This window comes from Hyalella azteca, unplaced genomic scaffold, assembly GCF_000764305.2.
Source record: "Hyalella azteca isolate HAZT.00-mixed unplaced genomic scaffold, Hazt_2.0.2 contig3354, whole genome shotgun sequence".
NCBI lineage: Eukaryota > Metazoa > Arthropoda > Malacostraca > Amphipoda > Hyalellidae > Hyalella > Hyalella azteca.
This window is the reverse complement of record NW_025933605.1, coordinates 254,503-281,186: the sequence shown is the minus strand read 5'-3', so window position 1 is coordinate 281,186 and position 26,684 is coordinate 254,503. Positions and strand designations below refer to the sequence as shown.

Below are 26,684 nucleotides of genomic sequence, written 5' to 3'. Positions count from 1 at the left end.
TTATGAAAACCTCGTACAAGAAGAGTTGGGGCTCCTAGAGCAAATGCACGCAGAGTTAGCGCTCTCTTTCCGTGGGCGACCGTGCATGGCAACGCCCCGCGACGGTGGCGCCTTGGCGGCTCTGGTCTACAACTGCAAGCACTGACTTGAGGAGTGCTAACACACGTGGATTTGGTAATAAGCGAACGATGATTTGGTGCAGGCAGACTTAGGGTAAGTAGAGTTTGTGCAGGTAGAGTTGACGAACGTAAAGTTTGTGATAGTAGAGTTATTGAACGAGAAACTTGTGCAAGTGGAGTTAGTGAACGTAGAGTACGCGCAATTAGAGTTAGTCAACGCAGAGTATGTGCAAGTAGAGTAAGTGAGCGCAAAGTGTGAGCAAGTTTTATTTAATAGGACTCTAAAAAATAGCTGCAAAATGGGTCAGATAACACTAATTGACAAAGACGGTCCAAGGGACAAACCCCCAAAAATTACAGACCTGTGAGTTTGACCATACAGGTGATCAAGGTGTTTGAGAAGGTAGTGGCCAAGTGGTCTGTTCATGTTCAGTATATGGAAGGTTCGGAACTGTGTAATAATGGACAAAACTGTTTTCGATGAAATCGTTACTGTTTTTCACAGTTTTTGGAGCACCATCACCGCATTTGCAAATGTTTTCAACAAAGTCGATAATGGGTTGCTCTTCATAAAGCTTACGCAACTCTGGGTAGGAAGATGCCTATTGGCATGGATCCACAGCTTTATTACGGACTAGTTACAAACTGTCGAAATTAAAGACTTGAATTACGACTGGGCCCTAGTGAATAATATATATGCTATTCAACGGAGCCAACCAAGTTCAGAGTGGCGAGGTACAGAGTTGGCGATGGCGCAGAGGCCGGGATGCTGCACCGTGACTTGGCATAGGACGGCACAGAAATCGATGAAAAGCAACTTGTTCGAGAACACGGAGTGTTCAGCGGTCAAGAGACGGCTGGATGCGTTTTTGAGCACGATCTGGGATCGTCTGTCTATGCCCAAGTGCAGCCCAACTACCATCGGCAAGTAGCAAGCAACAGCATTTTGCATCAGCTGATTCAAATGAGGACAGCTGCACGGTGGGCACGAGTAACGTACGTTACGTACCTCCTGGTCCCGATGGCGGACGACATGCACATCGACGGTTTAAGTATACTGAGGACAACAAAGGCGGCGCATCAGCGTGGCTTTGAAAAAAAGTCCTAAATTTGACATAAAGACATACGGATATAGTCAGCGCGGAGTATTGGCAAGTAGTTTTAATTAACGCAAACTATGACCTACGGTTATAATGCGTGCTTATAGAGATAGTGCATGGAAAGCTTGTGCAGGTACAGTTAATCCATACGAATTAACTAACCTTGACTTTATGATCTTATGAGGAGTTTAGGATTTCGTAGTCCACGGTCACGCTGATGCGCCGCCTTCGTCGTCCTCCGTCTCCGAGTCTTCGCTAGGCAGGTCACCCGCCCTCGGGTCCCGGATGTAACGTTGCATGGACGTGTTCCGTATATTTGCCCTCCTTTGGGCCAGCTGATGCAAGATGCCGTTGCTTGTCATTTGCTGAGGTATAGTTTCCCATAACTGGATAATCCGGGATAAGCGTAATGTGAGGAGCAAACTGCTTGCAAGTTTACAGCGTGTACTAGGTAAAGTCTTTAATATATTATCTTTAACTAGTTCACTTCACTAGTTAACCTTTAACTAGTTCACTTCACTAGTTAAAGATTGAAAAGTTACAAAATGCAGAGTAAGAGTATATATAATTACTACTAACGAATTTACTATATGCAGAGGAAATAATAGCGAGTTACTGCTTGCTTATTTACTGTTTGCAAAGTTGCTTACAAATAATACAGCTTGCAGAGTTCTTTTTTTTTTAATTACTGTCTGCAGAGTTACTGTAAAATGTGCTGGCGCCACGTGAGTTGGGATACCACATGCAAGGCTACTGCATGCAGAGGTGGTGCATGCAAGGCTACTGCATGCAGAGGTGGTGCATGCAAGGCTACTGCATATGCAGAGGTGGTGCATGCAGAGGCTAGTGCATGCAAGGCTACTGCATGCAGAGGTTACTGCATGCAGAGGTGGTGCTGTCTCTTATACACATCTAGATGTGTATAAGAGACAGAGGCTACTGCATGCAGAGGTGGTGCATGCAAGGCTACTGCATGCAAGGCTACTGCATGCAGAGGTGGTGCATGCAAGGCTACTGCATGCAGAGGTGGTGCATGCAAGGCTACTGCATATGCAGAGGTGGTGCATGCAAGGCTACTGCATGCAGAGGTGGTGCATGCAAGGCCTGTCTCTTATACACATCTAGATGTGTATAAGAGACAGAGACAAGCCTTCCTTGTCATTCGATACAAGACTATCCAGTCATTCGAGGCAAGACTTCCCAGTCATTCGAGACAAGACTTCCCAGTCATTCGAGGCAAGACTTCCCAGTCATTCGAGGCAATACTTCCCAGTCATTCGAGACAAGACTTCCCAATCATTCGAGGCAAGACTTCCCAGTCATTCGAGACAAGACTTCCTAGTCATTCGAGACAAGACTTCCCAGTCACTCGAGACAAGACTTCCCAGTCATTCGAGACAAGACTTTCCAGTCATTCGAGACAAAACTTCCCAGTCATTCGAGACAAGACTTCCCAGTCATTCGAGACAAGACTTCCTAGTCATTCGAGACAAGACTTCCCAGTCATTCGAGGCAAGACTTCCCAGTCATTCGAGACAAGACTTCCCAGTCATTCGAGGCAAGACTTCCCAGTCATTCGAGACAAGAAGATGTGTATAAGAGACACATGCAGAGGTGGTGCATGCAAGGCTAGTGCGTGCAGAGGTGGTGCATGCAAGGCTACTGCATGCAGAGGTGGTGCATGCAAGGCTAGTGCGTGCAGAAAGGCTCAGGTAAGAGTTATGTGAGAAGAAACAGTTAAGCTGACCTGCTAACAATTATCATCCGTTATATTAAACCAGTTAACAATCATTATCCGTTATCTTGAACTTGTTAATATATCTCATTAAGAATTTAACATAAAAAACGCCCTGAAAATCTACCATATCCCAAATGGAGAGGTTCCCGGGACCAGCGCCATTATCAGTTAAAAAATTTTTAGTATACAAGTACAATCAGTAGTGGAAATAAAAATATCCACAAATAAAGATATTATAACCTGAGGAACGAAAAACCGACAAACTAAACATAAAACAACATATCTATCTATCCAGAATTGTGTGGCCTTCGCATGGATATATATGTGCACAGTTATTATGTAGTAATAAGAATCAATAAACATGCCGGTGCTTCATTAAACATGCTGGATCTTCATTAAACATGCTGGAGCTCCATTAAAATGCTGGAGCTTCATTAAACATGCTGGAGCTCCATGCATTAAGCTTGCTGGATCTACATTAAACATGACAAAACTTCAATAAACATGCTGGAGCTTCATTAAAATGCTGGAGCTTCATTAAAATGCTGGAGCTTCATTAAACATGCTGATGCTTCGTTAAACATGCTGGTGCTTCATTAAACATGCCAGGGCTTCATTAAACATGTTGGAGCTTCGTTAAACATGCTGAAGCTTCATTAAACATGCTAGAGCTTCATTAAATATGCTGGTGCTTCGGTAAACATGCTGGTGCTTCATTAAATAAGCCTGAGCTTCATTAAACATGCTGGAGCTTCATTAAATATGCTGGTGCTTCGTTAAACATGCTGGTGCTTCATTAAACATAACAGAGCTTCATTAAACATGCTGGAGCTTCGTTAAACATGCTGGTGCTTCGTTAAACATGCTGGTGTTTCAATAAACATGCTGGAGCTTCATTAAACATGCGCGTGCTTCATTAAACATGCTGGTGCTTCGTTAAACATGCTAGCGCTTCGTTAAACATGCCAGAGCTTCATTAAACATGCTGGAGCTTCATTAAACAAGATGGTGCTTCATTAAACATGCCAGTGCTTCCTTAAACCTGCTGGTGCTTCATTAAACATGCTGATGTTTCATTAAACCTGCTGGTGCTTCATTAAACATGCTGGTGCTTCATTACACATGCTGGCTGGAGCTTCGTTAAACATGCTGGCTGGAGCTTCGTTAAACATGCTGGCTGGAGCTTCGTTAAACATGCTGGTGCTTCATTAAACATGCTGCTGCTTCATTAAACATGCTGATGCTTCATTAAACATGCTGGTGCTTCATTTAACATCCTGGTGCTTCATTAGACATGCTGGTTGGAGCTTAATTGTACATGCTGGTGCTTCATTAAACATGCTGGTGCTTCTTTAAACATGCCAATGCTTCCCTAAACATGCTGGGGCCTCATTAAACATGCTGATGCTTCTTTAAACATGCCAGTGCTTCCTTAAACATCCTGGTGCTTCATTAAACATGCTGGTGCTTCATTACATATGCTGGCTGGAGCTTCATTAAACATGCTGGTGCTTCATTAAATATGCTGGTGCTTCATTAATCATTCCGGCGCTCCATTAAACATGCTGGTGCTTCAATAAACATGCTAGTGCTTCTGTAAAAATTCCGGTGCTTCATTAAACATGCTGGTGCTTCAATAAACATGCTGGTGCTCCATTAAAGATACTGGTGCTTCATTAAACATACTGGTGCTTCATTAAACATGCCGGTGCTTCGTTAAACATGCTGGAGATCCATTAAACTTGTTGAGGCTTTATTAAACATGCTGGTGCTTCAATAAACATGCCGGTACTTTATTAAACATGCCCTGGTTTCATTAAACATGTTGGAGCTTCATTAAACATGCTGGTGCTTCAATAAATATGCTGGTGTTTCATAAAACATGCTGGTGCTTCAATAAACATGCTGGTGCTTCCTTAAACATGCTGGTGTTTCATTAAACATGCTTGAGCTTCATTAAAGATGCTGGTGCTTCATTAAAAACGCTGGTGCATAAATAAGCATGCTGGTGAAACATGCTGGCTGGAGCTTCGTTAAACATGCTGGTGCTTCATTAAACATGCTGCTGCTTCATTAAACATGCTGATGCTTCATTAAACATGCTGGTGCTTCATTTAACATCCTGGTGCTTCATTAGACATGCTGGTTGGAGCTTAATTGTACATGCTGGTGCTTCATTAAACATGCTGGTGCTTCTTTAAACATGCCAATGCTTCCCTAAACATGCTGGGGCCTCATTAAACATGCTGATGCTTCTTTAAACATGCCAGTGCTTCCTTAAACATCCTGGTGCTTCATTAAACATGCTGGTGCTTCATTACATATGCTGGCTGGAGCTTCATTAAACATGCTGGTGCTTCATTAAATATGCTGGTGCTTCATTAATCATTCCGGCGCTCCATTAAACATGCTGGTGCTTCAATAAACATGCTAGTGCTTCTGTAAAAATTCCGGTGCTTCATTAAACATGCTGGTGCTTCAATAAACATGCTGGTGCTCCATTAAAGATACTGGTGCTTCATTAAACATACTGGTGCTTCATTAAACATGCCGGTGCTTCGTTAAACATGCTGGAGATCCATTAAACTTGTTGAGGCTTTATTAAACATGCTGGTGCTTCAATAAACATGCCGGTACTTTATTAAACATGCCCTGGTTTCATTAAACATGTTGGAGCTTCATTAAACATGCTGGTGCTTCAATAAATATGCTGGTGTTTCATAAAACATGCTGGTGCTTCAATAAACATGCTGGTGCTTCCTTAAACATGCTGGTGTTTCATTAAACATGCTTGAGCTTCATTAAAGATGCTGGTGCTTCATTAAAAACGCTGGTGCATAAATAAGCATGCTGGTGCTTCATTAAACATGCTGGTGCTTCATTAAACATGCTGGTGCTTCATTAAACGTGCTGGTTCTTCATTAAACATGCTGGTGCTTCATTAAACAGGCCGGTGCTCCATTAAACATGCTGGCGCTTCATTAAACATGATGGTGCTTCATTAGAAATGTTGGTGCGTCATGCATTGAAGATGCTGGTGCTTCATTAAACATGCTGGTGCTTCAATAAACATGCTGGTGCTTCATTAGACATGTTGGTGCTTCATTAAACATGTTGGTGCTTCTCTAAACATGCTGGTGCTTCCTTCAACATGCTGGTGCTTCATTAAACATGCTGGTGTTTCATTAAACATGCTGGTGCTTCATTAGACATGCTGGTGCTTCAATAAACATGCTGGTGCTTCATCAAACGTGCCGGTGCTTCATTAAACATGCTGGTGCTTCAATAAACATGCTGGTGCTTCATTAAACATGCCGGTGCTTCAATAAACATGCTGGTGCTTCATTAGACATGCTGGAGCTACATTAAACATGCCGGTGCTTCATTAAACATGCTGGATCTTCATTAAACATGCTAAAGCTCCATTAAGCATGCTGGATCTTCATTAAACATGACAAACCTTCATTAAACATGCTGGAGCTTCATTAAAATTCTGGAGCTTCATTAAACATGCTAGAGCTTCATTAAACATGCTACTGCTTCGTTAAACATGCTGGTGCTTCAATAAACATGCCAGGGCTTCAATAAACATGCTGGAGCTTCATTAAACATGCTGGAGCTTCATTAAACATGCTAGAGCTTCAATAAACATGCTGGAGCTTCATTAAACATGCTGGTGCTTCGTTAAACATGCTGGTGCTTCATTAAACATAACAGAGCTTCATTAAACATGCTGGTGCTTCATTAAACATGCTGGTGCTTCGTTAAACATGCTAGCGCTTCGTTAAACATGCCAGAGCTTCAATCAACATGCTGGAGCTTCAATAAACAAGCTTGTGCTTCATTAAACATGCCACTGCTTCCTTCATCATGCTGGTGCTTCAGAAAACATGCTGATGCTTCATTAAACATTCTGGTGTTTCATTAAACATGCTGGCTGTAGCTTCGTTAAACATACTGGCTGTAGCTTCGTTAAACATGCTGGTGCTTCATTAAACTTGCTGGTGCTTCATTAAACATGCTGATGCTTCATTAAACATGCTGGTGCTTCATTAAACATGAAGGTGCTTCATTTAACATGCTTGAGCTCCATTAAAGATGCTGGTGCTTCGTTAAACATGCTGATGCTTCATTAAACATGCTGGTGCTTCATTTAACATCCAGGTGCTTCATAAGACATGCTGGCTGGAGCTTAATTGTACATGCTGGTGCTTCATTAAACATTCAAATGCTTACCTCAACATGCTGGGGCTTCATTGAACATGCTGATGCTTCTTTAAACATGCCAATGCTTCCCTAAACATTCATTGCTTCATTAAACATGCTGATGCTTCTTTAAACATGCCAGTGCTTCCTTAAACATGCTGGTGCTTCATTACACGTGCTTCCTGGAGCTTCATTAAACATGCTGGTGCTTCATTAAACATGCTGGTGCTTCATTAAACATGCTGGTGCTTCATTAAACATGCTGGTTCTTCAATAAACATGCTGGTGCTTCATTAAACATGCTGGAGCTTCTTTAAACATGTTGGTGCTTCATTAAACATGCTGGCGCTTCATGAAACATGCCGGTGCTTCATTAAACATGCTGGTGCTTCGTTAAACATGTTGGTGCTTCATTAAACATGCTGGCGCTTCATGAAACATGCCGGTGCTTCATTAAACATGCTGGTGCTTCATTAAACATGATGGTGCTTCAATAAACATCCTGGTGCTTCATTAAACATGCTGGTGCTTCATTAAACATGTTGGTGCTTCATTAAACATGATGGTGCTTCATTATACATGCTGGTGTTTCATTAAACATGCTGGTGCTTCATTAGACATGCTAGAGCTTCAATAAACGTGCTGGTGCTTCATCAAACATGCCGGTGCTTCATTAAAATGCTGGAGCTTCATTAAAATGCTGGTGCTTCATTAGACATGCTGGAGCTACATTAAACATGATGGTTCTTCATTAAATATGCTGGAGCTTCATTAAACATTACAGTGCTTCATTAAACATGCTGGCTGGAGCTTCATTAAAATACCAGTATTTCCGTAAACATTCTGGCGCTTCGACCATTAAACATGCTGGAGCTTCATTAAACATTCTGGTGCTTCATTAAACATGCTGGAGCTTCATAAGTTCAGGTGAACCCAGAACAATTGCTGGCAAAGGCCCAGCGATGACACGACGATAAACTCGCTTTTTAATTAACTCAAAAATGTCGTTTCATTAGAAAACGTCTGGCGACAACAATCGTGTCAACTCGATAAGAACGCACGAGGTGTTGGCGGTAAAATCAAGTGTCAGGGCACGGTTCTTGTTTTAGACTTGTGAATACAGAGCATGTCCTGGAATGAAACACGGTCGGAAAAAGAAGCTTTGAATAAAAATTCTGTCATTTTTTACACTGTACCACTACGGCACAAAGTTTTCCCTTAATTTTGCAGTATTTGACCGGTTGTGCAGGCAATAGAATTATTGGTCACTCTGTAGAAAAAAAAAACAATTTCAAGGAGCGTGCAGTATTTTGTTTATTATAGACAAGCACTTAGAACAGGCATATGTGAAACTGTCAAAAGATGACTTCTCAGTCAACAGAGGCCAGACTTCTCAGTCAATAGAGGCCAGACTTCTCAGTCAATAGAGGCAAGACTTCCCAGTCAATAGTGGCAAGACTTCCCAGTCAATAGAGGCCAGACTTCCCAGTCGATAGAGGCAAGACTTCCCAGTCAATAGAGGCCAGACTTCCCAGTCAATAGAGGCCAGACTTCCCAGTCAATAAAGGCAAGACCTCCCGCAGTCAATAGAAGCAAGACTTCCCAGTCAATAGAGGCAATACTTCCCAGTCAATAGAAGCAAGACTTCCCAGTCAATAGAGGCAAGACTTCCCAGTCAATAGANCAGAGGCAAGACTTCCCAGTCATTCGAGGCAAGACTTCCAAGTCTTTCGAGACAAGACTTCCCAGTCATTCGAGGCAAGACTTCCCAGTCATTCGAGGCAAGACTTCCAAGTCTTTCGAGACAAGACTTCCCAGTCATTCGAGACAAGACTTCCTAGTCATTCGAGACAAGACTTCCTAGTCATTCGAGACAAGACTTCCCAGTCATTCGAGGCAAGACTTCCCAGTCATTCGAGGCAAGACTTCCAAGTCTTTCGAGACAAGACTTCCCAGTCATTCGAGACAAGACTTCCTAGTCATTCGAGACAAGACTTCCTAGTCATTCGAGACAAGACTTCCCAGTCATTCGAGGCAAGACTTCCCAGTCATTCGAGGCAAGACTTCCCTGTCTTTCGAGACAGTTCTTGTGTCGTCGATTCTCGCCTGTGCTTTGCAGTGGAGAAATTCCTTCGTGTGTACAGTTCTGTTTAAAGTGTTGATATTCATCAAATTTTATAGTGAAAACAAGGTTTTAGTCGTAGTAGGAGGGTTGAATTTTGAATCATCGCATTTTATATTTTCTCGTTTGAGTGAACGCATTTTTAGTTTCCATTGTATTTATTCTAGTTAAAATTACATGTTCACTCTGTTCTGTTATAAGAGCAGGTTCAATGTTGTGCTCCCTCCTTGGCTTAATAGCTTATGCTTTTGTAAATATTTCGAGCCTTATTGAAAAATTCGGTTTATTCTCCAATATAGCTTTAAGGGCGGGGTATACCCTACAGAAAAACTTCCACATGTACTAACGGATCTTTCTGAAACTTCACAAATATATGTAAAACCGAAATACAAACACATTTTGTTCGTATAATTTTTTTCGGAAAAATGAACAGAAAAGGTGAAATTCATAGAAAACGGACAAAAAGGGGGTACTTTAAAAAATCTATCTCCTCCTAGAGTTTTGAAGCTACAGCGATGAGACATACCATTCGATTTGTAAAGACCATACCTATCGAATTATCGAGCATTTTTTTTATTTTTGCCTTAGTTTTTTTATACGCATTTTCCCGTTTTCTTTTAATTTTTTTCTCATTTTTTTCAAATTTTTCCCCCTCCCCAATTTTGAATCCAAACTATGCACAAATCTAAAAAATTGTTCGATAACTCGATAGGTATGGTCTTTGCGAATCGAATGGTATATGTCTCATCGCTGTAGCTTAAAAACTCTAGGAGGAAATAGGTTTGCCGTGACAATAAGTGTGAATGTTCAGCAGAGCGCGACAAAGTCCCGCGCGCATCGCAATAGGCACTCAATGTAGCAAGGACACGAAACTAAACGTTACTGCAGCTTGATTCCACTAAAGGATGGTGGGAGCGACTGCATGAACACCTCCTCATACGACGCCAGGCTGGTTACTGAGCTGCACCTCAAGCAGACACTGTATTTAAAGTGCTGGGCAGCGAATTACCACCTATTTTATTTGTTAAAGAACTCCCCCACCCACCCCCCTTTCATGATCTGTCGTGAACGCATAAATCAACGTACAGAGATGGTAATGGTACCGTTGGATAGGGCAGAATGTCGGCTTTAAGATGAGACTATACGGGTAACTGAGCTGCACGCCTGCACCTCAAGCAGACACTGTATTTAAAGTGTTGGGCAGCGAATTACCTCCTATCTTATTGGTCAAAGAACTCCCCCACCCTCCCCCTTTCATGATCTGTCGTGAACGCATAAATCAACGTACAGAGATGGTAATGGTACCGTTGGATAGGGCAGTATGTCAGCTTTAAGATGAGACTACAAACCGGAAAAGCCAAATCCGAAAACTTTAGAGTATACTCGCCCCCCTTAACTAAATAATTTATACATGGGAGTCTGCTCATCCATCAACTTCAATATTTTCATTATAAATGGCAACTAGATTTACTCTTAAAACTACAGCTTGGTGGTAAAAGATTTTAAGATGGGTGGGTGCGAGGCTGCAACCAAATTCGATACACAGTGAGACAAAACTTCAGCTTCTTCTAACCCACAACTTGTTGTATAAGGTGTGTAAATTTCCTGCTTTATAAATTGAATTTGTTACGAATTACTTCGATATTTTGAATCTTGTTACTTATATGCTGCTAAATTATTTTCTTCAAAGGTTTTTCATGCTGTTATTTTGGGCCGGGTCTAGTCGTTATAAATAAAAACTCGTTATTAGTGCGACGAACATTTATTAACGCCACGCACGGGCTAGCATGTTCACCGAACTTCGTCTCCACGGAAATTTGCTAGATTGTCAGCATTTTCTGTAAAAGTATTGAACAAAGCTTGAAAATGAAAGTTAAATTTGTTTACCACGTCTGTATATTCAATCCTAGCAGTTCATCCTGTGATTAATTATACAGCATAGTCGAACGCAACAAAAATTTATATAGTCTAAAGCAACAGATCAACTCTTGCACAACCTAAACAGAAATCCGTTTTCGAAAACAGCAAAGTTATCAGACTTCAAAATGAAGATACGAGATTATAGCCTCGCGCTGTGCGTATATACTAGATGTGTTACACGCAGCCTGGGACGTGTTACACGGTGACTTCTTATACGCAGTGGAATGAAAGACTTCTTAAAGTTTTAACGATGCAAATCCTAGCGGCAAGTATCAAGAAAATGAAGTGAAAAAATAACTGTTATTAGAAAAGAAGCTGGTTTCTAATGCTGATATTAGACAAATTAAGGAAAAGTACAAACTTGGAATTATTAAAACTTACCTGTTTAAAATTCATGAAAATAACTGAAAAATGAAGACTACAACGAACACAATATTATGCAAGATGAAAAAATGCGAGGCTTAGCAGCATTTTGAAGTGAACTGAAGTGAGGACGCGGGCTCGCCGCTGCCCTCGGGCTCGGGAAATGCCCGACCAGGGCAGCCGCCCTCGCCATGGAGGCCGTGCGAGGGGAGGAGCTAAGTGTCAATTCTTTATGCCTGTGTATTTACAAATAATTTATTGAATTAAATTTATAAATAAGAATCTTGTTAAGTTATACACTTCAAACGAGTTAAGTCGAAATAAGCTTTGGATATAAAGACCCAATGTAAGATTTGATGATTTGTTATTCAGCCAATGAGGGAGCTGAGGTATAAGTGATGAGTCCTAGAGCCTGGTGAGTGGTGAGAGCAAATGAGGGGAGTGGCGTGGGGGCGTGGTTTGTTTGTGTCTTCCGAGAGTAAATGTGAGGGAAAGTAGGATATGAGGGAGAGGGAGATATGAGGGAAGTATCGGTGTCGCACTCCCCTCAGTCTCTGCGCTGCCGTCATCGTGTGTGGAGGGCGCTGCTGTGGTCCGGCATCCGCTGCACACGTGGTCTGCTAAGCGCACAATCCAGTGCTGGAAAGTGATAATTTGTGGACTGAAAGTGAGAAATTTGTTCACAAGTCCAAGAATAATAGTTGACATGAAGTAAAATAGTTGCAGAAAAGTGATGGACAAAAGTTAAGCAGGTGGTTATTGGTGGCAAAAATGTGGGGTTAAAATCAATTGAGCATAAATCGTCAAAATCAGCTAATGCGCAAAAAAATGCTCAATAGTGCGAGACACAGCGGTGAAGTTTAGGGCGAAATTTTATGCAAATTTAGGAGTGCCAGTTAGTTGGACGTCAAGTACTTGCTATAGTTCATCCTAAATAATGATCGTGAAGATCACAACAACAACTTGACTACAGCTCATAATAAAATAATTATATATTTTTTATCGTAGTTTTATACAGACTGCTGGTTTTTGAAGATTGACGCATCGGCCCGATGAAAGTGAGTTTCAATTTATAAAGTATAATATTTATTAAGTGATGATGAGTGATGTGAATTAATTGGGTTATTATAGCTTTGGGTGTGATTATTCATTTGTTCTCGAAGACTTCAATATAATCTCGTCAGGCTAGTACAGCTTTATTCACCACACTATAGACATGAAGCTTCCTTGCTTCTCTCACTACACTAGACATGAAGCTTCCTTGCTTCTCTCACCACACTAGACGTGAAGCTTCCTTGCTTCTCTCACTACACCAGACATGAAGCTTCCTTGCTTCTCTCACCCTGTCTCTTATACACATCTAGATGTGTATAAGAGACAGATATTATGCTACATCAAAACGCTGACATTATGCTACATCAAAACGCTGACATTATGCTACATCAAAACTCTGACATTATGCTACATCAAAACTTTGATATTATGCTACATCAAAACTCGGACGTTATGCTACATCAAAACGCTGACTTTATGCTACATCAAAACGCTGACATTATGCTACATCAAATCGCCGACATTATGCTACATCAAAACTCTGACATTATGCTACATCAAAACTCTGACATTATGCTACATCAAAACGTTGATATTATGCTACATCAAAACTCGGACGTTATGCTACATCAAAACGCTGACATTATGCTACATCAAAACGCTGACATTATATTCATCAAAATACTAAAATTAGGAAACCTCAAAATATCAACGCTATGCATTATCAAAATACAAAATGATGCTACCTCATGTACTAGTTTATTACACATCGAAATACTAATTTTATACATCATCAAAATACTAGAATTTCACAACATTAAAATATTAACTTCATATTATATTAAAATACTAATTCTAACCTTGTGCCACATCAAAATATGACAATGATTCATCAAAATACACCAATAATGCTGTTTTAAAATACTAACATTACGTTAGTACATTCAAGCACAAAAATTGTGCTCCATCAAATTACTAACATTACTCTACATCAAAATATCCACCTTCAACTTCATCTCAACTTATTTATTGAACTGCATCAAAACATTTACAAGAGGGAGTCATTTTACAGGGACATACATTTACAAGAGGGAGTCAAGAACAGTCATTTTACAGATCATCAACACATTTACATTAAACTACATCAAAACATTCACATTACATTATATACTAGCCTGCGGTCTAGGAATGGCCTGCAGCCTAAGACTGATATGTAGCCAAGAACTGGCCTGCAGCATAGGACTGGTCTGCAGCCTAGAACCGGCCTGCAGCCTAGAACCGGCCTGCAGCCTAGAACTGGCCTGTAGCATAAGACTGCACTACGGCCTAGTCAAGAACACGTGCCAACTGGCCAAGAACACGTGCCAACTGGTCAAGAACACATGCCAGCTGGTCAAGAACACATGCCAGCTGGTCAAGAACACATGCCAGCTGGCCATGCATGGGTATGAATTTCAGCTGGCCAAAAATAAATTTCTTCTTGCCATGGAAACAAGCCAGCTCGCCAAGATTAAATGCCAAGTGGCTGAGGTCTGATCAAAGTGTCACCGATTTACAGGTTATTGAGGCATTAATTTCATCCTCAATTACGCTTTTGATAAATTCAATACATTAATATACTCTGAGAGCTCTTCACTCACCACAGACTTAAGGCCTAAAACCGAGTGATAAATCCATTTACTGATAATAATAATAGAAAGAATGGCTAAAGCTAATAACGCGATGCTAATAGTAACTGTTACAATATTTATCATTATATTTCGTTCAAGTAACTATTTATTGTTAATTAAATTTGTTTTCAATGAACTTCGACGACAAAAAACAAGTATGCATTCTCAAATACATCTCGTATGAAACCTTCATACTGAAATATTTTTTTCAATGAAATCCATGATTTACGTATTATTCAACCCTTTGTGGAACCGCGACATGGTAATACGCAGAAGTTCGGGTTCCAACTTTTTTTTAACAGGTATAAGATTTTATTCAAATTATTGCTTGCGAGCATTCAAGAAAATTTATCATGGATGATAGATGAAGCAAATAGCTGCTGGAAAATTTTTCAAACTCGGCTACTACTACATACATTTTGATTTTATGTAAAATTCGCATTTTAGCCCGGCGTTGCCCTGGATTAATAAACCTGGCAATTTGATAATCCTTCCATTCTGGACTCAACATGCCAATTCTGGTTAGCAATTTTGAAGTCAAAGTATCATAATCACAGAAAAACTGGCTCAAGTTGACCTTTAGCACTGAACTCCATTTATGTCCTGCTTTGAAATGATGAAAAATTCAACTTTTCAAATACGTCGGATTTGTGCGTTATTTGAAGCTTTGTATAACAAATAAAAAAATACGTAAGGGCTTACTGGGCAGCCATTAAATTTGAATATGAGACATTTATCTACATTCTGCGCTATATGAGGCTTTGAACGGGTAGGGCCGTTGAGGAACACATGAAAATATTAGCAAAGGTAGGGCCGAGAGGAAGACCCATGCCTAGGCCGTCAATTTGCCTACATAATTTGCCAGCAAATATAAAAACATAGTTCAAAACTGGTAATTCGAGAAGACATTTTTAAAAGTTGCGGTTCAGACCCATGACAAGTTCATTGACACCTTTAAACAAAGAATTGAGGCAAATATCAATAGTTTCAGAAAGAGGTATGTATGTTAGTGAACAAATTTTCTACTCAAATGAAGCCATAGTCAAGCCCTGAACATGATTGAAACTCTTCAAGCGGTTCACAAAAAGGCAAATTGACGGTCTAGGCATGGGTCTTCCTCTCGGCCCTACCTTTGATAATATTTTCATGTGTTATCACGAGGCTACATGGCTGGCAAATTGTCCTATTGATTTTAAGCCAATTTTCTACAGCCGATATGTTGATGATACATTTTTAATTTTCAAACATCCCTCTCATGTGGGCCGTTTCTTTGATTATCTTAATCGGCAACACAAATCCATCAAATTTACTATGGAGTTTGAATCCAACAATAGTTTATGCTTTCTTGATTGCAAGGTCATAAAATCCGGTGGCTGTTTCCAGACATCTGTGTACAGAAAATCAACGTTTACCGGCTTAAGCACCAGCTTTTTTAGCTTCTGTTCTTTTCGTTTCAAATTAAATGGGATTCAAACATTATTAAACCGCGGTTTCCGAATTTGCTCTACTTTCCATAGTATGCACACTGAATTTGAATATTTGCGCATCATGTTCTCACTGAATGGTTTCCTTCGCAATTTGTGTATACTCAAATTAAGAAATTCTTGTCTAAACAATATGCTGAGGTGGTTCCCGAACGTGACGATAGGAATCGTGTTTATTGTTCTTTTCCTTACTTTGGCCCCGCATCTGAGATGATGGCAAAGGAGTTGAAAGATCTATTCTCTAAATACCTCCCAAAAGTAAATCTTAATGTATTGCTAGTGAATAATTTTAAAATTAGCTCGTTTTTCAAGTACAAAGATCCTCTCCCTGTTCTTATGCGATCATCCCTAGTTTATCAATATAGTTGTGCGCAGTGCGCAGCTACCTGCTACATGTTATACTAGGCTTGCGCAATTTTTATACTAGGCTTGCAGAGCATAGGGGCAGGAGTTATAGAACAGGGAACATACTTGCGCACCCCCCTCATTCAGCCGTACGTATTCATGCCGAGCAGTGCAACGTCCCGGTGTCCAATAGTGATTTTAGAGTTCTAGCCTCCACAACAGGTGTTTCTGACCTAAGAATTTTAGAATCATTATATATTTTCAAACAGAAACCCAGTTTAAATGCTGCATTCAGTTCCTATCCTCTACAAATTGTAAATAGATAGTACTTTCTCTACATGTTATCTCATTTTTATTTCTGTTATCTTCGATTTTAGCTCTAATGTCCTTAAGTTTAGGTGAATTGTTTGAATGTGAATTTTAGGCTACTAATTGTTTGTACCTGTGTTCTAGGTTTTATACTGACGATGAACCTGGACTCCGAAACATTTCTCTTATAAGAAATGGTGAACTTTTTGGCTATTTTTCTTACTTTTAAATTCCTGGTAAATTTGCGACTTAAGCAGCCAAGTGATTTTAAAACTTTTATCTGGGCTAAAACAGTTATTTGCGAGTAACTTATCAACGCAAACTTTTAGCAAAAACGTAGAGCCGTACACTTCAACCCAGTGAAACTGTCGACCGGCGGTAGAGAACACGGACCAATATCTGCTATACTTAGCGGGAAATTCGACATGGGTCCGTGACCCGCAGTGGTCCCGTTGGCCAATGTTACCCTATGATATACGAACGCATAATACAGGTAAATTTGTCCCGTCAGTGGAGACTAATTGAAGGAAACTAGGCGAGCTTATCAAAGTTCATTGATGATATGCACTGTTATATCTCACAACCACATGCAGTAAGCATTATTATTTTAACGATGTATATTTTACACATACATCGTTCATACATGTGACTCATCTGTCACGTGCCCATACAAGTGTATTCCACCTGAAGACTTGGGCGTACATTTTAATACTTTGAAAGAGGAAGTCTCATTACACATGCCAGCTCCACTTATGCTGCTGTACCAACCTTATCTCAAGCTCGGCCGTTCTGGGCAGAGTAACTGAAATACTGGCTGTACTACCGTAGACTTTCTCGTCTCAGAATGTGATGCGTGTTCACACTCACGATCTCGGTACTGCACGGCTACTCAGCACTGCACTCACATCCACTGCAGGCCATACACACGTTCACAAATAAATACTCATGAGTGATATACGGGACCGCACCACGAGACAGCGCCGCGGCTGATGAGCAAACGGCATCAATTTAGCAACTGTCATTCAGCGTCGACTTTTGCAAAGCTGACGCTCGCCGACGCGTTCGGTCCCGTCCAAAAAATGCTCATAAGTAAGGTTAATTAAATAAGGCAGCAAAACGATTAACAAAAACGATTAAGGCAAATAACAATAAGGCAGTAAAACCTATATTATCGGGCACTATGAGAACCAGACGAGACTTATTTTGTAGTGCGGCATCTGAGCCGCAGTGAATGTTGCCTCTATCTTGCTTTATATGCTCCCGTAGATTAAAACGCGCAACATAACCAGATATGCCTTACGACGTGCCGCATGCTCACCCGACACATTAATCATGTGACATGAATCATGATGTGTCACATGCTCACACACACCATATGACGTGTCACATGTCCACCTGTCATGTGACTCCTGCTGGGTCACATGCATGCTCAGGTGTTACATATTCGCCTGTCACATGCCCAGCTGTCACATGCCCAGCTGTCACATGCCCAGCTGACACATGCCCAGCTGACACATGCCCACCTGTCCCATGCCCACCTGTCACATGCCCTCCTGTCACATGCCCACCTGTCACATGCCCTCCTGTCACATTGTCACATGCCCACCGGTCACATGCCTGTCACATGCCCGCCTGTCACATGCCTGTGACATGCCCACCTGTCACATGCCTGTCTGTCACATGCCTGTCACATTTCAGATGACGATGAAGGCAGAGCTGGAGCGCTGCACGTCACCGCAGGACTGCGCGGGCTGCGGCAAGCGCATCGCTGAGAGGTGAGCGCCAGCGCCGACACCCAGTCCTGGTGATGTCTTCTGCTTAACCTAACCTTACCCAGTCTAACCTAACCTAATCCAGCCTAACCCAACCCAGCCGAACCTAACCCAGCCAAACCAAACTAAGCCGAACCTGACCCAGCCTAACCAAACCCAGCCTAACCTAACCTAGCCTTACCTAAACCAGCCTAACCTAACGCAGCGTAACCTAACCCAGCGTAACTTAACCCAGCGTAACCTAAACCAGCCAACCCTAACCCAGCCTAACCTAACCCAGCCTACCCTAACCCAGCCTGACCTAACCCAGCCTAACATAACCCAACCTAACCTAACCATACCTGACCAAACCTAATATAAACGAAGATAATCATCCTGTTTTTGCGGCGGCTGTCTTGCTTTAGAATAACATTTATGACAATAATTACAGAAAATCTTCGTCAGCGTTCGTGCCACGATCAGGTGGCATGAACACGAGGACCCGCATTAGCCTGTAGTTGAGGCTGAACAAACGGCTGAACTGAAGGCCTCTATCAGCCTTCAGGTACCTGCTGAAGGCCTTCATCAGCCTGTATGCCCACTTCATGTACCTGCTGAAGGCCTTCATCAGCCTGTATGCCCACTTCATGTACCTGCTGAAGGCCTTCATCAGCCTGTATGCCCACTTCATGTACCTGCTGAAGGCCTTCATCAGCCTGTATGACCGCTTCAGGTACCTGCTGAAGGCCTTCATCAGCCTCTATGCCCGCTTCAGGTACTTGCTGAAGGCGCTGGAGCTGTACTGGCACGAGGACTGCCTGAAGTGTGGTTGCTGCGACTGTCGTCTGGGGGAGGTCGGCTCAACGCTCTTCACTAAAGGCAACCTCATCCTGTGCAAGCGCGACTATCTTAGGTGAGGATAGTAACTACAGAGCAACTTCTCCACCTCATATACAATTTTGGACCCTTGAGCAATCAAAATATTTCATGATAAATTTTTCATTCAAAGTAAGATGAATTTTTCATGACAACTTTCTAATTGAGTTTATGTTAACTGTGCATTGGTTTTTCTGCCCAGACTGTTCGGCACGACGGGCTACTGCTCCGCGTGTTCAAAGGTTATCCCGGCGTTCGAGATGGTGATGCGTGCGCGCAACAACGTCTATCATCTCGAGTGTTTTGCGTGTCAGCAGTGCAATCATCGGTCAGTGCAAGCCTTAGAAAATGAATTATTAATATCATCCAAAAAGTGACATAGTTTCTCACCTACAACGTGAAAAGAGAGCAAAGTTAACGCCTAAACGGACCAAATTGGGTTGGGATCGTAAGAATAAAACTTGCATCGAATTTTGGGCAATGCCCCTCTCAGTTCTCTTAGTATTGGGTATAAATTTAATTTCACTACAACATTTTTTATATTAATGATATTTGAATTGACATGCTGCATACGCATCTACACACAGGATGGGCCCACTCGATGCGATCTGACTGATTTTCTTCCTCATAAAAATGCTGAACTTAACCTAATTGAACAAAACTCTTCGCTACCTCGGTTTCTTGTATCTTCAAGGGTGGCTTCACCTCCATCGTATAGGAAATATGTTTATAGAAAGGAAGGACTGACATGATATTGCCGGGTATACATTTCAGGATTGCATTTGGGCCTATTCTTCAATGCCGACATTTCTATTCTATTCTAATATTATTGTTATGTATACATAAATAACATAATATTTGCCATGCTGATGAATTGTGGTCATTATTTGCTGGTCCATTGAGAAAATCACCGGGGAAGGCAACATTTTAATACATATTCTTTATAAACTGTCAGAAAAAAGTTCTTTTGTTGCTTATTTAAATTTTAAAACGTTTCCACCACGTTAATATTTACAGAAGACACAACTGACTGTTACTTAAATATGGTTGAATTATAGGCAAATCTCGTGGTTGTTTGTAGATAAACAGTGGGAGTATAACCCAATCTCAAACAGATAAGTAGGTGAGTGCAGATTTCAATTCTGGAATTTTGACAAACTGAAAATAAGAAATTAACACATTTTGTTCTAAATTTTCATTTTATTCTTTTTATTTCACACTAAAATTAGAAATTAACACATTTTCTTTTAAATTTTGATTTTCTTCTTTTTCTTTTACACCAAAATTAGAAATTAACACATTTTCTTCTAATTTAGAGGCTATTTAAGGCGACACAGGCTACAGATTGAACTCTTTGAATGTCAATATAAACCAATGTAGCAAATAAGCAAGTCAGCCGCTGAGTCCACGTCCCCTGTATCCACGTCCCTTGTATCCCCGTCCCCTGTATCCACGTCCCCTGTATCCACGTCCCTTGCATCCACGTCCCCTGTATCCACGTCCCTTGCATCCACGTCCCTGTATCCACGTCCCTTGTATCCACGTCCCCTGTATCCACATCCCCTGTATCCACGTTCCCTGTATCCACGTTCCCTGTATCCACGTCCCCTGTATCCACGTCCCCTGTATCCACGTCCCCTGTATGCACGTCCCCTGTATCCACGTCCCCTGTATCCACGTCCCCTGTATCCACGTCCCCTGTATCCACGTCCCCTGTATCCACGTCCCCTGTATCCACGTCCCTTCCCAAATAAAAATTAAGAGTGGAGCACCTATGTTTTTAGGATGGCTGTCAGCGGACGCCATAGGTGGCGCGACTATGATTTATATAGTGAATTAAAAGTGGCGTGCACCACCTATCCTACACCTATAACCTGCCGATGGCCCCCCTACCCGTAAAACTCTTCTTCCACCAATAACTGCCCATTGGCACCAGTGGCGCATCTATGAGACACCGATGGCCACCTTTAAAATTAAGTCGATAAAAATTTTTAATTTAGTTTCAAATCTGATGCTTTCGTATTTACTGATATTGCTTCATACAAACACCATTCTAAGGGCTACATATGGAAATCCACCAAGGCATTACAGGTAACAATGTCAGACATGTAGCAGGAACAAATAATCAGAGTACCATACACAATCGACTTGAAGAAGTGTCCCTCTATGCAGGATTCGAACTCCGATCTCCCGCACGCGAAGCTGAGCCTCTACCGTTGTGCCATCGGAGAGGACATGGCAGTCGAGTAATTTTAAAACTTTTAACTGAAGTATTACAAATATTACTTTCGTCAAATGAGAGAAGTAATGCTGCCACCGTGATGATTAGATGGTTCCATCAACAATTTTATTTGAACATGCTGCTGCATTCGAGTAAACACCCGCTGAAAGAAACTTCATTTATCCATAACGATCGAACGATGGTTCAGCTCGGAGTAAAGGCTACGGGAAAATGCTTAATAAGCATCGAAGTTTTATAATGTCAACATTACACCAATTCTGACAGCGGTTTGATTCGATATATTTTCACCAAGAATAGTCTGACGTGAAAAAAAGAATTGATATTACACAATTATTTTGAAATGTCAGGCGTGAAATACCTGCACCACTTCTAGTCACTATTATCTAAATAATTATCTGACTGTATATTAAATTTCACAATCGAAGTCAGGATGGATAACCGAATTTTTACTCGCATCCACTGCGTAAAAATGATACTTTTATGACAAGCAAATTCCCCGGAAAGCACATGTTTCAAGCAGGACATGGTAAAGATTATTAGGAAGCTCAACGCCGACGCGCGCGTCAAGTTAACCCAACCGGTATGAACGTGTGCTTACTGTACTGCAGGGCCTATACTTTCAAAAAAAGTTAAGAGATCGTAAGTTCATCAGCCAATCATTGACGGCCTTTCAAGCCAAATCCACCAATCATAGACAAGAAAATAGAGCGTAAATACTTACGTTTACTTAGCAAGTTTCGAAAGTATGGCCCCTGGACTAACTCGCTGCGCTTGATGCCTAGCCGCTGTGCAAAGGAGCCGAGCCGAGCCGCTGTCGACTACCTCAACTTGGCTTCAGAGTTTAGATAAATGGGGCAACTTCAGAATATTGTAAATATTATGGAACAAACTTAATCGATCCATATTTATACTTAATGATACAATAATTAGTCTCAGTTGATCGCAATACTTCCAACACAGCCAGTTGGCGCATACGCGAAATTCACAATAAATTTACGCAATATTTCAGGTGAACATGAAAAATTGGATTCGCTGTCATCTATGGAAAAACTGTATTTATTGCAACAAAATTTTGTCATTGTATATCGGACAATTTATATCATGAACGTTCTGATACATGGCCAGTGGCTTCACTTTGGCGTGACAATTTTTTGAGCACCTTGCTTCTCTCCATCAGTTTTATTGGAACCTACCTAATTCACGCTAAATTTTCTTACCAGAACTTGATCTTAGAAGCCAAGCACACAAAACGAAGTCATGGTTTCGTCTTGATCTCGAATGACCCGCAACCCAATAACACATTTCTACGTTGGATAAATTACAGTGGCAATTATACCTTCGTGCACTGTGCAGTTTGGGCAAACGGTTATCGGTGGCTCAGAAGAGATTTGTCTGCAATGTGCCATAGATGTTCAGACCCTATAACTCATCGATGATTCATCGATGACTCCCACCTATACTCGCCACCCTTTCGATTTATTGGTGTTTTATTGTCGATTTTCGGCAGGTCTGGCCACCCACCGTTACGCCACCTATAATCTACTATCGCCACCAATAATCTTCGAAGCGCCATGCACCCTTAATTTTTATTTGGGTTGTATCCCTTGTATATTCTGAATCGATGTCTTAGAAAAATGTTATTGTATGAAAACATGTGTAACTCAGTTCTCCGAGTCTTGGGTGATTGATGAAGCCGTTGTTAGGTTATCATTCAAACCATCATTGTAGCTATCATCAACATCAAGCAATGATCAACATCACCATCAACATCCTCAAGAACAATCTTTCCCATCCATAATTTCATCAACAGATCCATTTCATCCCTAAGCATATCAACGATATCTCTCACCACACCCCACATTCCTCTACAGATACTTTCATCCCTAAACATGTCTCTTACATATCTCACCACGCCCCCACATCCACCATCAGATCCTCCTCCATATCCCTCATCAGATCCCCCTCCATATACCACAACATCTTCCATGCACATCCCTCATCAGATCCCCTTTCCATCGCTCACACCCCATCATCCCTCCCCATATCTAGCCCCTCGATCGCCCTCTCGAAGCCTCTCGAGCGGCCTCGAACACCCTTCCTCAGTTTAATGAGCTCTAGTTTAGTTTAATTACCCCAACTTGCGGTCGTTGTTCTGGCTTCGGCGTCACCACCTCAAGTTTCGCACACGAAGCTCAATGATCGATAATCAAACGAAGGCTTTTATTTATCAAACAATCATGCTGGTAATGCCACGATCTACGATCATTTAATATCGTAGATCTGAGTCAGTTGTCGTCAGTATCAAGTTTGTTCCAATTTGCGGTTCGATGTTGTATTCGTAATAAGTTGTCGGGTTAAGAGTTCCAAGAAAAATATCTACTTAAGCGATTGATATATAGTTCTCAGATAATTAATTAATTTAGTATCACGTTTTGAACAACATAATGTATTTTAGTTTCAATAAAGTACAGGACTACCTTATAATTCTGGCAAAGCTTCTGCGTGGGCGAGAAATACGAGCATATCGCACAAATAGCACAATATACGAACTTCTTAATCCTTTGTTTAAATTCTGCCTGGCGACAAGTATATCACATAAGCATATAACACACAAACAAATCACCACTTTCTCCAGGTTCTGCGTGGGCGACAAGTATATCACATTAACATATAACACACAAACTTGTCACCATTTCTCCAGGTTCTGCGTGGGCGACAAGTATATCGCATTATGCATATAACACACAAACTTGTCACCATTTGTCCAGGTTCTGCGTGGGCGACAAGTTCTACCTGTGCGACAACAAGATTCTGTGCGAGTATGACTACGAAGAACGTCTCGTCTTCGCCTCCATGGCCTGCTCGCCCTCGAGCCTCGCGCAGCTCAAGCGACAGATCGGCGGCCTCGAGGTCAGCGTCATTACGGTCCTTGTCAGTTAGGTAGGAATAACACTATAACACAGCTGCAATCATAAATACGTAAGAATAATACTGCGGCAATGATAAATACGTAGGAATAACACAGCTGCAATCATAAACACGTAGGAATAACACTGCTGCGATGATAAATACGTAGGAATAACACAGCTGCAATCATAAATACGTAGGAATAACACTGCTGCGACGATAAATACGTAGGAATAACACTGCTGCAATGGTAAATACGTAGGAAAAACACAGCTGTAATGATAAATACGTAGGAATAACACAGCTGCAATGATAATTAATTAGGAATAACACAGCTGCTTTGATAATTGCGTAGAAATAGCACTGTTGACTTGGGATCAGTAATAGGAAGTGCACATTACCAGTTAGTTTTGAATTCGGAGCTTCCCTACTAGTTAGGTAGGAATAGCATTGCTGCCTTGATATTCACGTAGGAATACCAACAATTCATTAGTAATAAGGTATAAATAATACTATTTAAATAATGATTTGGTAAGTATAACACTATTGCATTACCCATTCTAGAAGAACACAACTATAACTTTGCTTCTTTTTTAAATTGCCGTGGATTATTAAAGAAAACTATTATTTGCTTATCATTGGAAGATGAAAATGTGATTGCTATTTAGATGGGAATTTCGATGGAAAAGAGGAATTGAAGTTAAATGATTCAATTCTATAATAAATCCTTAATGAAATTAATGATAATAATATTTTGATTAAAAATTAATCATAATAATATTTTAATTAATTAATAAAATTTTTGAAACATTTTGTGCTCCGCAGAGCCCCATCCTGGACCCGCTGCCCAGCAAGCGGGGCCACACGGACCACACGATGGTGACGATCCCTCCACCACCACCACACGCTCTGCATCACCAACACCATCATCACCACCATCACCACTCTCACAATATTCACCATCAGCAGCCATTGCAACACCACCATCAGTCACCACTACAACCTCACCACACCACCACCATCAATAACAGCAGCGAAGCACACAGCAGTTCCGGCAATCATTTGCAGCAATCTTCACCTCAACTGTCAGGTTCTCTGGCATCTCTTCATTCTTCAGGCCAACAATCTACGGCAATCAGTCAGCAATTAGCACAAATGAATCAGCAATCGTCACAAATTAACCAGCAATCTCCGCAAATTAACCAGCAATCGCCTCAAATGAATCATCAATCGTCGCAAATCAACCAGCAATCTTCGCAAATGAATCAGCAATCTTCCCAACTGAATAAGCAATCTTCGCAAATGAACCAGCAATCGTCGCAATTAGCCCAGCAATCACCACAGTTAGGCCAGCAATCTCCCCAAGTTCCAGCCAGCCTGGGTCTGTGCTCGGCTGCGCTCCCGCACAGCATCACCGCCTGAACCTGCAGCTCTCCCGTGACTTTCTTCGTCGTAGCCTCTTTTTCCCCGTGACTCTCTCTAATCGTTCTTATCCCATTTTCCCCGTGACTTTTTTCTTCCATGCCTTCAATTTTCCCGTCCTTCAATTTGTCCTTATTTTCAATTTCCTGTGATTTTATTCGCACTTATCTTCCATTTTCCCGTGACATTTTCAACTGCATGCCACGACTCTCCCGCAAAATTTCCCTTCACTAAAGTTTGCACGCTTTACTCTCCACATCTGCACAGCCGGTGGCCATACGTCACCATATTCTCACCCAAAATTGTGCCCGGAACAATAAATGTCCTCGCGATATTTCGATAGTGTGATATGGTGAGCGTAGGAAACTAGGCCGATGTAATAATGGCGTCTTAGTTGCTGTGAAGGGGATTGTTAGGAAAACGTTGAACTTTCTTTATGAATGACAACAATGAATTGTTACGATGTGACTGTGGACGGTGGAGGCGTGGCAGGAGCTGAGGGAAGCGTGAGGTGAGGGTTGGGATGTGCCAACGACGTTGTCAATAAGTGCAAAAATTTAAGGCAAATTATTAATTTTATTTTAAATGAAGCAGTGCACGCTGGCTTCTGCGTACCTACCTGCAATTAACGTTCCATGTGTGTGGTGCTCCTGTAATTTATATTAAATGTGTACGTTAATTAACATTTCATTCCCATAATTAACATTCCATGTGGGCATGTGAACGTATATATGCTGCATCTGCACACGAAATTTTATGAATGTAGTGCACCGGCAATCAAAATTTATTGTGTGTGGTGCATTTGTTATTAACATTCCAGGCATGTGGTGCACCGGAACACTATACATATAATGCAGGGAAACTGCCCCTTACAGTCCTCGGGTATGGTGCAGTAACACAGCAAAGTTATGGTGCTGTGATACATCATCTTTCGTTTCTGGCCAGAAAATTGAAATGTTTCCATAGGCATATCAGGAACATACAGTATATATGTCGGGCAGTGTTGACTTTACAATGTAAACTTCATAATAATTATTGAATTAAGACAATTGATGTT

The 26,684-nt window shown here is 41.3% G+C and overlaps 1 protein-coding gene across 1 annotated transcript; it reads left to right on the top strand.

The window, feature by feature from the left end:
• Window positions 1-12,186: 12,186 nt before the first annotated feature.
• Window positions 12,187-25,627, top strand: LOC108669403 (protein FAM76B). The gene is made up of 6 exons (XM_018156723.2): window positions 12,187-12,626; window positions 18,128-18,204; window positions 18,956-19,093; window positions 19,259-19,384; window positions 24,067-24,208; window positions 25,031-25,627. Exons 1-6 carry the CDS (start codon window positions 12,621-12,623, stop codon window positions 25,625-25,627), a joined length of 1,086 nt encoding a protein of 361 aa, XP_018012212.1. The 5' UTR covers window positions 12,187-12,620.
• Window positions 25,628-26,684: the final 1,057 nt, after the last annotated feature.